The sequence below is a fragment of the Cervus elaphus genome, chromosome 4, assembly GCF_910594005.1.
Source record: "Cervus elaphus chromosome 4, mCerEla1.1, whole genome shotgun sequence".
Classification (NCBI taxonomy): domain Eukaryota; kingdom Metazoa; phylum Chordata; class Mammalia; order Artiodactyla; family Cervidae; genus Cervus; species Cervus elaphus.
In genome coordinates, this window is record NC_057818.1 from 44,885,029 (window position 1) to 44,898,301 (window position 13,273).

Consider the following 13,273-nt stretch of genomic DNA (forward strand, 5'->3'; position numbering starts at 1 on the left):
ATGTAAAATGACTGACCCAGGCATTTGTCTTTCTTTTTGCATCATTCAGGAAATGCATTTGACTGCTAATTAAGAGAGACTTAAAATAATGCTGACACAAGTAAGATAGTTGACAGGCCAAGTTGGTAAGGTGGCTCCACGGTGTCAAGAAAGTCTCAGCCTTCTAGGCACTCCTGCCAGTCAGGTGAATGAAACAATCTTGGACCGACTAGACTAGGCAAGTGGCCACTCAGTGACCCTAGATGATGCTACATGAAACAGAATTACTTAGTTATGCCTCTTCCAAAAACTGTGAAACATAACAAAAGGTAATTGTTTTAAATTACTGAATCTTAGGGTGGTTTGTTATATAGCAGAAGATAGCCAGAGCACATCTCCTAACTAATAGAGAGGAAAAAATTACCATAAAATCTTATATGTAATACCTTGATACAGTAGCATTTGGAAATTGTTACTTTCTTGCTTTATTTTTACATGCTGCCTGGTTTTTTCTTTTAAAGAAGTCTTCATACTCATGTTTGTATCTAGCTTTTTATCTTAAATATTCTCTTATGTATAACTGATTCACTTTACCATATACCTGAAACTAACAGGTTAGTTTTACAAAGCAACCATATGGAATTTTATATATATATATTTATATATATATATATTCTCTTATAAGCCTGTGCCCATTTGCCATGTAACTTTAAAGAGTCATAAAATGAGGAGACATACTTTTTATTATTATACAATTCACATACCATAAAATTCACTTTTTCAAGTGTAAAAGTTAGAATTTTCATAATGTAGTGTAACTACCACCACTATCTAATAATTCCAGACATTTTCATCACCCCAAAGAGAAACCATTAGCAGTCACTCCCCATTCCTAGACCCCAGCCATAACCCCCAGCCCCTGGCAACCAATAATCCATTACTCTATTTTATGTCTCTATGGGTTTTCCTACTTTGAACATTTCATATCAATGGAATCATATGGTATGTGGCTTTTGTGTCTAATTTCTTTCATTTAGTGTAACGTTTTTAAGGTTCACCCATGTTGTAGCACGTACCAGTACTTCATTCATTTTATGGCTATAATATCCTATTGAATGGGTACATTTATTTAGTTTATGCGTTTATTAGTTAATAGATATTTAGGTTGTTCCCACTCTATTATAAATAACACTGCTATAAACATCTACGTAAAAGTTTTTTGTGGGATACGTATTTTCACTTTTCATGGTTACATACCCAGGAATGGAACAGTGGCATCATATGGTAACTTTATGGTCAACTTTTTGAGGAACTGTCAAACTTTCCCGAATAGGATGCACTACTTAACAATTTTTCCACAACCTTACTAACAATTGTTCTTGTCCATCTTTATAATTACTAGCCATCCCAGTAGGTAGGAATTGGCATCTCACTGTGGCTTTGATTTGCATTTCCCTAAAGATCAATGATGTTAAGCATCTTTTTCTGTGCTTTTTTTGGCCATTTGTATATCTTCTTTGGAAAAATGTCTATACAAATCCTTTACACATTTCTTTAAATTTACTTTTCATTGAAGTATATTTGATTTACAATGTTGTGCTAATTTCAGCTGTATAGCAAAGTGATACATACATACATATACATTCTTTTTTAATATTGTGTTCCATTATGGTTTACAAATTTTAATCCAGAAATTTGTTTTTCAATTTAATGTGTTATAACTTCTGTTAGTTATAAGACTTGTTTACATATTCTTTATATATCCTGAATCTCTTATCAGATCTATGATTTGCAAATAGTCTCTCCCATTCTGTGAGTTGTCTCTTCACTTTCTTGATAATGTCCTTTGAAGCACAAAAGTTAATTTTTATGAAATCTAATTTACCTATTTTTCTTTGATTGTTTGAGCTTTTTGTGGCATAGCCAAGATATCGCTACCTAATCCAGGTCAAGAAGATTTACCCCAATGTTTTCTTCTATGACAGTTGTCTTCAACCTTTTTGGCACCATGGATCAGTTCCTGGAAGACAATTTCCCATAGACCAGGGTGGGTGGAAGAGATGGTTTTGGGATGATTCAAGTGCATTACATTTATTGTGCTCTTATTTCCAATCTAATACTGCCACTGATCTGACAAGATGTAACAGTCCACAACCCAGAGTTTGGGGACCCCTGTTCTAAGAATTTTATAGTTTTAGCTCTTACATTTAGGTCTTTGATTTATTCTCATTTTTATCTATACTGTGGAAGTGATTTTGAATCTTGTTTGTCAAATGGAGATGGAATAAAGAGACTTTCATATCAAACAGGAATGGTTAGATGTGGGAGAGTGACACATATGTTCTGAGAAGCAATGAATTCAGCATGGCCAGAGCCTAAGTAAGGCACACAGAGAATATGTTGGGAGTTGCAGTGAATAACCAGGGGCATACCAAAAGACAGTGAGGTGTAGGAACCTTCTTTCTCCCATATTCTCCATTACCTTATCCCCAAGCAAACACAAATATAAGTTAAAAAAAAAAGTGTGCCAGCTAGAAACGTAACTTTGGACAAGCCTCCCATCCTTTTCATCTCCTCTTCCAACCTGACTGCCTCTCCAATGTAGAAATTCTAGACTTTCTATTGTTAAAAACATTCAATGGAGAGGTAGCTTTTTTTTTTTTTTTCTGTAGGCCAGCAGACATAACTGATGGCTCTTAAGCAGGGGAGCAACATGGGACTTGGGTTTTCAGAAACAAAGGTAGTGAAAGGTGCCACTTTCTCAGCCTTTTTCTAGTACCTAAGTTAGAGATTCACATGCATGATACACTATGGGCTATCACACTGATCAGCTGCACTTATGCACAGTTCCTGGTGCCCTAGGGTGCAGGAAGCCATGAACTGAAAACATAAAATAGAATGAGCAAGATTGGTGATTGACTGGGTGCAGCCAGATAAGGATTCTGATTTTAAGACTGGACACCTGAGTGAGTCCTGGGGCCAGTGTTAAGGACAGAGAGCGTGGATAAAGGCAGGTTTATTTGGGGGAATGGAGTGGATGCATATATTTTTGAACATGTTGAGCTGAAGTGCCTGAGGGACACCCAAACAACTGTATCTAGTATACGTACTAGTGTGACCCTGGAAGTCAAGAGATCTGCAATGAAGATGTAAATTTGGGAATTAGTTAATATATGAAAAAGGACACCCTCACTCAGGAAGCAGGGAAGATAAGCTAGGTCCCAGGCCTGGAAGCGGGAGGAAATAACAGAAGTAAGAGTTCAGCTCCTTAGCAGGAACCTTGTTCTGAAGCAGGTATTTCATAGTCTTCCTTCGAAGCTCTTGTGAACCAGACCCGACACAGCCATTAGTCTTCTGTACTACTTCCCTCTCTGTTTCCTGCCAGGCTTCTCACCATTTGTTCCCTCAGCTCACCAGACATCCTACCTATGCTCTGCCTTCATCCAACTTCATCCAACTTACAGAAAAGCTGCTCTGTTCTAGGTTCTGATCATATAGTAGTGACCAGAGTAACATCGGGAGAATGCAATGGCAACCCACTCCAGTACTCTTGCCTGGAAAATCCCATGGGCGAAGGAGCTTGGTAGGCTGCAGTCCATGGGGTCGCGAAGAGTCAGACATGACTGAGAGACTTCACTTTGACTTTTCACTTTCCTGCACTGGAGAAGGAAATGGCAACCCACTCCAGTGTTCTTGCCTGGAGAATCCGAGGGACGGGGGAGCCTGGTGGGCTTCCGTCTATGGGGTCGCACAGAGTCGGACACAACTGAAGCGACTTAGCAGCAGCAGCAACAGCGGAATAACATCCCTATCTCAAAATGTTTAGATTCTAGTGAAGGGGACAGAGAGGCCCAACTAAACATACTAGAGGGAGATGGGACTTCCCTGGTGGCTCAGCAGTAGAGAATCCACCTGCAATGCAGGACACATGGTTCCCCTGAAGAATAAAATGGCAACTGACTCCAGTATTCTTGCCTGGGAAATTTCATGGAAAGAGGAGCCTGGTGAGCTATAGTCCACAGGGACACAAAAGATCAGACACAACTGAACGACTAAACAATTAGAGGAAGATAAACGCTATGAAGAAAAAGAAAGCAGAGCAAGGGTATGTAGAGTGATTCAGGTGGTATCATGATAAATAGGACAATAAAGACTCATCTGCAGAAGCAACATTTGGGTAGAGATCTGAATGATGTGGGCAAGTTTGAGGTGAAAAGGGGATGGCTAGAACAGAATGGTGAAGCAAGGAAACAAGGAACTAAATCATGTACGTCTCTATAGGGCAAAGTAAGGAGTCTAGCTAGCTTTCATTCTGTGTGACATGAGCTCACTGCGGAGAGGAGTATTGAGTAGAGGAGGGATACAATCTAACTTCGATCTTAACAAGATCCCTCTGGCTGCTGTGTTGAGAATTATGGAGACAAAAGCAGAGGTAGAAGGGCCTTCTAGGAGGCTGTTTCAATAATTCTGGGTGGTTTGTTGTAGGGCAGAGGTGGAGATGGCGAGAAATGATCAGATTCAGGATACAGTCTACACTTGAAAAGGATAGAATTTTGCAGTCAGAACAGATACAGGTCTGAGTGAGAAGTCCCACTATTGTAAGGATGAACAGTTGCGTGGCAAGATTAGGTTTAGAGGGGAAATCTTCAGACACACAAACTTGCCAATTAAACATTCAACTAAAGATGCTGAAGAGGCTGTGGATATCCCCTGACATATAAGTAAAGAAAGGATTTGGCAGCTGTTTAGCCATCAGCCACTGTAGTCACCCCCAACTGTGCACCCTGAGGGAATTCAGAATGGAGAAAAGGTTTACTAACATTAAAGAAATGATTTCAATGAGCCCAGACTCCAACTTCTTCCCATACAAAGAAAAGTGTTGAATTCATTAACTTGAGATGTCTGGTTTTTCTTTAAGAGTAATCTTTTGATGTTAAACTACCTGGGTTTGTTGTTGTGCTGTTTTTCAAGAACTCCTATATATCCTGGCTCCTCCCTTACTTCTTCCCAGCAGTCCCTCAGAGCTGAGAGGCTATCTCTAGACTTAAGTCCTCAGCAAACCCTCCCGGAAGAAAGCACAATTCTCACGCTTAGGTTGAGCTTTTTTTTTTTTTTTTTTTAAGGTTAACAGTGCTATGGCTACAATGAATCCAGAGTTCACAGAACTGAACAAAACTGCAGCCAGTAGGATTCGGTCTGTGAGAAATGGTACTGAAAGCAATGAGAACCATTTGAAAGCTTTGGACAGAATCCCACGTCTGAACAGCGAAGGGGAGTAGAGGGGAGACTCGCTGCGTGACAGATGCTGTAATGACGGCTCCATGAGGGGCGCAGTTGCTTCCAAAGGAAAATGACCAGGTCTCAGAGGTGCTCACCAAGAGCTTCGAGGCACGTTGGAACTTTCCAGCTAGAGGGATCCGCTTTTGCAATGACACCGGACTCAGGACGGGTTTCAAAGGGTCTGGAAATGGCGTAGGCCACAGCGGAGGTCAAGAAGACCGCGCGCGGCGCCACGCCAGCCCACAGTATCCTTACATTCCGAGGCTCCTGGCCTCTCCCTGGATCTCCTCTCAGGCCTCGGGGAACGACAGCGACACACCAGGCCAGCCACACTGCTAGGACTTCCAAGGCCGCGAAGGAGCCCTGAGCCACTGGCGGCCAGACGAGTCTCGCGAGAGCTCGGCCTCCCCGTCCAGCATGCCCCGCGCCGCCGCCGCTGCCGCCGCCGCCGCCGCCGCGCCGCGGCTTGAGGGCGGGAGGCTGGGGGAGGGTAGCGGAGCCGGCGCCGCCGCCATGTTGGGTCTGAGGCGGCTGCTGTAGGCGCCGACGGAGCAAGTGGGCGAGCGGAGCGGCCACAGCGGCGTGGGATCTGCCTCTCTGCGAGCGGCCGGGAGCGGCGGCGGCGGCGGCGCCATGAGCGGGGGCACCCCTTACATCGGCAGCAAGATCAGCCTTATCTCCAAGGCGGAGATCCGCTACGAGGGCATCCTCTACACTATCGACACCGAGAACTCTACCGTAGCTCTCGCCAAAGGTATGTCGGGGCGGGCCTCGGGGTGGGAAGGCGGGCCGAGCGCTCGGGGCTGCGCCGAGCTCTCGGCTCGCGACCTCCTCGTTCCCTCCCTGCTCCCTCCCCGCTCCACCGTCCTCCTTGGGGGGCCGCTCCCTTCCCTCGGTCCCGGCCCCGGCGTCGCGGGCCGGGCCGGGCCGCAGCCTCCCCGGGGCTCCCAGGCTTCCGCCTTCAATCCGGGGACTAAGGACCGTGGCCGGGGCGGGCGGGGCAGCCCTGAAGTCCGAGAACGGGCCGAAGAACACAGAGATACGCGTCTTCCAACTCCTAAATTCGGTGGTTCTGTCTTAACCACCAAACAAAGCCTGAGTATTCAAAGAATTTTTCCGCCCAGCCTGAGTTTAAAGCTCTGATTTGCTGATTTTCCAGCACCCATTTTCTCGCGTTTTTAATTTCAATTCGTTGCATATTCCTCAGTTGAACTTTAAGTAATGTGCCCAAACTTTGGGTTTCCCCTGCGACGCAGACGGCCTCGAAATGCCATTGGTACCTGGAGCAGATCACATCCCACTTGTTTCCTGTGTGGTATTTACCTGTTAAACCGGAATCCTTCTCCAAACCTGTTGTGCAACCATGTCTTTTCAAATGTTCGCTGCTCTCCTTTCGGCCTTGTTTTTGGAAATCCGGTGGGAAGAAGGGTGCCAGCTTTTTCCGGGTCCCTTGTTCCCAGGGTAGATCTAAGTGGCCAGTGGGAGCTGACCGACCCCCGTGGAGGCTCTCTGGGGTCGGAGAGGAAGGTGTCCACCCCAAAGTACGTACCATCGCCCAGTCTTGGGGGTTTTGTTTCCGTTCACAAGTCTGGGTTTTTGTTCCGCTAGGAAACCAGGAAGAAAATAAACTTTAGCTCCTGATCTTAAAAGAAACCTCACAAGTTTTGGGAACATGTAGGAGAGGGAAGCAAGATAACTAAGGTCATTTTCGCAGCACATCCGGGAGAGTTATAGAAAGAATAGCATGGTAAGGAGAAAAGTCCGGCGATAGGAAGAAAATTTTCTAAATCTGTTTTTAAGAACAAGATTAGTCTTTGACCGATAGGAGAGTCATTTCGCGGTATCACGCAAATATTTAAAGATACTTTTTGGATTCCCTGGTACATCCTTTTTTAAAACACTCTTGTTGGGACAAATTTTCTATCTAGGTAGGGAGTCTTAAAATTATTTTCTCTAAATTTTCTTTCCTCTCCTCTCCCACCTGTCCCCCCTCGCCCCGCGTGCGTATTTAGCTGTATAGTTTTAATTTTTATGGTTTTGTGGAATTGTGAAAAGGGCCCTCTGAAGTTTTTGATGAGAGCCACATACAAGCTGAAAACAGTATTTCTCATTAAAGTGGTTTAATAGTTTTTTTTGTTTTTTGTTTTTTTAAAGCATTGTTTGGCCCAATCTGGCTTTTAAGGTTTCTTGCCAGGTTAGTGACTTATCAGTGAGTTGGCTGTGGTACCTTACTCTAACCCTTACAAAGAAAAGAACCTATGCATTTTTAAGATTTTTTTTGTATTCATTAGTCTTTTTAAAAAAAAAAAAAACCTGTAAATACTTTCTTTTATGCAAGAACCTAAGAACATCTATATAGCAATGAAAAGTTTTTTTTTTTAATCATTGATTTAATTTATGTCTGTTCTTATTATGGCTTTGATGTGTAATCCCATGTACGTAATATATTCTTTTTTTCTAAAGAAATTTGAGTTGTTGAATGTATAACAGAGGTTTGGGAATTGTGTTTGCAAAAATTGGAGTTACCAAATGTGGATATTATTCTGCTTAGCAGTTTCTAATCTAAAACTGCTTTGTAACTGTCCAGTAAACAACCAGGTACTTATTTCAGATTTCAGAATTAGAAGTGGGAAGTTTGGTGTTAAGATTTTAGAATTTACGTGATTTGTTAAGTAATTTGATAACCGAAATTCCACCTTTTTCAAAATTTGGATGAAGAGTGACAGTCTAACGGATGAAACCAAAAGTTTATTCATGGATTTTAGAATACAGTGTGTTTAGAATACAGTATGTATTTGCATTTAGAGATCCTTGCTAACTCTTTTTAAACTATGAATTGAGTTATTTCTTTAACATTCTTAGAATTCTATTTAGGACGTTAATCCTTTTCCCCTTTAGAGAGAGGTTTTTTTTCCCCCCTCAGTGTGAAATATAACCACACATGTTGTAAAGATACATGGATAAAAATGAAATATTTTTAAACAAAGGTCCTTGTAACTGCCACCCAGGGAAAGACAGGCTTTGCCAACATCCCACAAGCCTCCCACCCCTGCATCTTCCCGTCAACAACTGCTGCCTTCTTAAGCTAGATAGAAATGTTATTCTGACATTGATTGTTTTATCACTTAAGTTACATCTCTGAATGATAAGAGTTTGTCCCTGTTTAAACTTTATATAAATGTAATCATGTTGCATATATTTATTTTGGCTTTTATTGTGACATAGTATTCCATCATGCATATAACTTGTTTATCTGTTTCTCCTGTTACTTTGGATATTCTGAAGCTATTCAAATTGTTTAGTTTTTAGCAATTATGAACAATACCTTTGTGTTTGAGTTTACTGATACATGTTTATGTAATTTTCTTTATGCTATGTACTTTGAATTGCAAGATCGTGGGGAGTATGTCTTTATTATATGATGAAAAACTTTTCCAAATTAATTGTTTACTAATTTTTATTTCAGTCATTAGTAAAGTATATGAGAGTTATAGTTCCACATCTCTCACCAACAGTAATACTTGTAACTACCACTTTTATCAGGTATTTTAGTTCTATCCAATCAGGTATTTTAGTTAGTATCAGGTATTTTAGTTCTATCCAATCTTACCACTTTTATCAGGTATTTTAGTTCTATCCAATCAGGTATTTTAGTTAGTATCAGGTATTTTAGTTCTATCCAATCTGGTGGGTATGTATTTGTACCTGGTTTTAATCTTCCTGATTACTAGTGAGGTAAACACCTTTTCATATCTTGGTCATTTGGATTTCATCTTTCATGAAATGCCTTTGAAATCTTTTGCCCGTTTTCCTGTTGAGATGCATGTTGTTGTTTTTCTTGAGTTCAGTATTCAGAATATGAATCTTTTACTGGATGTATCTGTTGCAAGTATCTTTTCCCATTTAATAGTTTCTTTTGGTGAATAGAAGTTATTCCTTTTATTGTAAATATGTTACCACTGTTTTCCATTGTGACTAGTGTTTCTTGTCCTTTTTTTTTTTTTTTTTAAGGCACTTTTCCCTACCCCAGGGTCAGGGACTGACTTTGATTATCTTTTCAAAACTTTTCTATTTTGCCTTTTCACATTTAAGCCTATAATGCCCCTGTAATTGATTTTGTGTATGTTGTGAGGTATTTAAATCTTTAAATTTGGTAAGGAAGTCACTTGGCTTATATGGTCCAGATTATAATTTAGGTTCTTTACTTGGATATTACTTACAATTTAAATCCATCTGAAACTATAAAATAACTCGATATTTTGGGCTAGCTCTCTTTGATGTAGTATATAATTATGATGACCATATGGCCTGTTTTGCCCTGGTGGAAAGTCCTTGTTTGTGCCTGTTATTTTGGCTAAATTGTTAAAACATCCTTTTTCTCTCTTGAAATTCTTGCAGTTTGGATAATAAATTGTATGGTACCACTGTATGTAATCAAAAGCCCAGTGCCAGAGGTACTGCCAGATAGGTGTTTTCTTTTATTTCTGCTAGAGATTTCACAGACTAGTTTTAGTTCTGTGAAAGTGAAATTGAGATAAGTTTGATGAACTTTGATACATTGGAATCTTCTAAATCAATATCAGGAAGTTTTAAGGGCAAGTAAGGGAGAATTTAATGTCAGTATAAGTATTTTAATAGATAATCTGGATTGTTGTTTTTTTCTTGAGGTCTTTATCAGAGGTCTGAGTTTTTTTTTCTTCTAGTACTGATTATGACCTACACGTAATCATCTTTGTTTATTTGCATGTGTTTATTGTCTCCACCTTCCAACCCCACATAGAGTCTGAGCCCCTGGGATTAACAGATATTTATTAAATGAATGAATAAATGAAAGTTATTTAGCATTTTAGTTTATTAATCTTATAGAAGTCTCTTGGGGATATCTCCAAATTCCATGTTTTCAGTTTTATCTCTTTAAAATTAAAATACATAAAGTATGTTCCCTCCACCAACAGTAAGAAATTTTGGAGAATGGAAATATAAGAGAATAAAATCTTTTTTCTTTTGGCTGTGCTGGGTCTTTCTGTGCACGGGCTTTCTCCAGGTACTGGGAACAGTACTACATGGGCTTCTCATTGCAGTGGCTTCTCTTGTTGCAGGGCACAAGCTCGAGGTGCATGGGCTTCAGTAGTTGCAGCTCACAGGCTCCAGAGCACACGCTCAGTAATTGTGGCATATGGGCTTGGTTGCTCTGTGACATGTGGAATCTTCCCAAACCAGGCAGATTCTTATCCACTGTACCACCAGAGAAGTCCAGGATAAAATCTTAAGACATGCATGATATAAATGACATTATTGGGGAGACAGTTTTTCACCTTATGGCTCAAGCTCAATTATAATTTTCATTTAATTAAAGGAAGAATCAGTTCAGATTGTTTGAGGGAACTGCAAGTGATGATGTGCATCAGTAGGCTGTAGGATGCTTCCAATTGTACATGCACTTGTATTTGTGAATATGACACCCAAACACATAATAGATCCTGGATACCAAGAGATTCCCCACAGAATGGAAGCTTTGTAAAGGCATGGGTTTTGTCTCATTCATTGCTCTGTCCTCAGCAGCTGGAATAGTGCCAGGCTCAGAGCAGACCCTTGATAAATATTTGAATAAATGAAAGGATACTTACAGCTTTTGAAGGTTTCTCATTGTGGAAATCTCAAAGTTGGAGGAAACTCACATACCTTTATAAGCATTATATATGTGGATTTTTAAAGTATTTAAGTAAAATAGACTCAGTTCAGTTCAGTCACTCAGTCGTGACTCTGCGACCCTATGGACTGCAGCATGCCAGTTCCCTATCCATCACCGTCTCCTGGAGCTTGCTCAAACTAATGTCCATTGAGTTGGTGATGCCATCCAACCCATCTCATCCTCTGTTGTCCCCTTCTCCTGCCTTCAATCTTTCCCAGCGTCAGGGTCTTTTCCAATGAGTCAGTTCTTCAGGTGGCCAAAATAGACTAAATAGACTAACGTGAGTAAAATTCATATCTAACATGCCTTTAGCTAACTGTACCTGGTTAATAAACCCTTAAAATGAAAATCATGTTGCCATTGAATTAGGAAAAGAGACTTTGTGAGGAAGAATAATTTTATAAGCCAGCCGCTTTTAAAACAAACAGTTTGTTCTTAGAGAATGAAGTGATTGGTGGAGGAATATAAAAGTGGGTAAGTTGGTAATGGTTTATATTTCCCATTGGCATAGCTTACTCACCTCTTGATTGTTAATTATCCACATAGTCATAAACTCCAGAGAGAGTGGGAGAGCTTGTACTGGATGAAATGCCTGTGAAGTGCTTTATTGATTTCTTGCCTTCTCTCTGATTTGGGGATCTGAATCTAGCAATTCACAAAATCACTACTTAGAAACAGCAAAGATCTAGGGAAATTTAATGCTGCAGTTTCTTTTGGTTGCCCTGTTTAGTGAGATTGCCAGAACTTGGAGCCTTGGAAACAGTTTGTTGTTGTTGCATAGTCCACAGAAATTCTTGGTAATTCTGAGAGTCTCAGGTCAGGTGCCAGAAACTAACTGTACATTTTCCAGTAGAGTAAGAAAAGCCATGGCTTTCTTTTTCTTTCTTTCTTTTTTAAAAAATATTTATTTTTTTTTATTTGGCTGCACCAGGATCTTCAGTCTTCTTTGCAGTCTGCAGGGTTTTTAGTTGTGGCATGTGGGATCTAGTACCCTAACCAGGGGTCAAACCCAGCCTCCCTGCATTGGGCACTCAGGGAAGCCACTGGACCATCAGTGATGTCCCAAGACATGACTGTCTGAATTGGAAGTAAAGAAAACAACATAAAGCCTGAAGAAAATAATAGTAGAAGAAAAGAAATAGTGAGAGTAAAGAGATCTTACCCGTGTGGCGTAGCAAGAGTTTTGTATTTAACTCAGTGCCAAAGTAGTAATAGCAGTAACTGTAGATGGTTTAACTTGAATTTATTACTCCATGAAAGAAGGTGCTCTCTATAGGAGCAATTTACATTTTATTTTCTCTGTGATACTTTAAAGTAGTACTTCAGTTAGCCATTTTAAAAACTGGATATCAGTGAAGTAAAATTTTTAATGGATCAAGTGTGAGTTAGGCTGTGAAGTATTTTACTCACAAAGATTTATTCTAGTGTTGTGGAGTGTTTGTTTTTGGAAGCAAATGTGACCTAAAAGGCCAGTTGGAAAACTTGGTAGTGACCTTGGACAAGTAATTTAATCTCAGCTTTAACTTTATATTTTAAGGTAAGGATAATGACGTGCATTCTCAGAATTAAATGAGATAATACCAGAAGTGAACTAGTTTGTTACAGTGCTTAATAGAGTAGCTTTCTCATTGTTATTTCCAACCACTATCTCCATCTTTGTCTAGGTAACCCATCTTCATCAGTCATTCAGATCTGCTGTAGCCTACAGTCTGTTGAACTTACTACCTTTCATTGACCTACACTCTCCTTATAGCTTTACCACCTGTTTTAATTCCATGAGGAGTTGTTACAGTCAGAACAGAGCTTATACTGTCAACCCTCTCCCCCCCCCCCACCCCCCACACTTTCTTGTACAAACTTCACAGCCCTGATGATATCAGCACAGACATGCTGGCCAGTTTGACTGTACATTTATGTTCACTAAGCCCAGAAGTCGTGGTTACTTCCCATATATTATATATATTATATATTCTTAGTCCATTCATTCCGGTTTTGTACATGACCATTCCATTCCTTGTTTTCCTCAGACTTCTATCATCTCTTCCCTCATTTTCACTTTCAGCCTGTGAACCTTGCTGCTTATTTATTTGAGGAGAGAATAGTAAACAGAAGAGAGTTTTGCTCAACTCATCCCACATGTACCCAGTAACCTGCATCTGTCCCAAACCTCTCCTTTTCTCTGTTTAGATAAACTGTTCTCTCCTAAGGCCACCCATGCATTTGTGCAGTAGGTTTCATCCCCTCTTGATGATTCAAGGACATTGCTCCAACAGCCTCTCCTGCATATTCAGTTTCTCCTTCTCTACCAGACCCTTCAGTCTA

The 13,273-nt window shown here is 40.5% G+C and overlaps 1 protein-coding gene across 6 annotated transcripts in view; it reads left to right on the top strand.

Annotated features, from left to right (window-relative positions):
• The first annotated feature begins 5,701 nt into the window (after window positions 1-5,701).
• Window positions 5,702-13,273, top strand: part of LSM14A (LSM14A mRNA processing body assembly factor) — a 53,309-nt gene continuing 45,737 nt past the window's right edge. For 2 of the 6 annotated variants that reach the window (XM_043899097.1, XM_043899101.1), the window contains exon 1: window positions 5,705-6,013. In XM_043899097.1, coding sequence (XP_043755032.1) covers window positions 5,893-6,013 — 121 coding nt within the window. In that variant the 5' untranslated portion in view covers window positions 5,705-5,892. Of the gene's footprint in view, window positions 6,014-13,273 lie in introns of all 6 variants that reach the window. The other 4 variants (XM_043899102.1, XM_043899100.1, XM_043899099.1 and 1 more) reach the window with 4 other exon arrangements.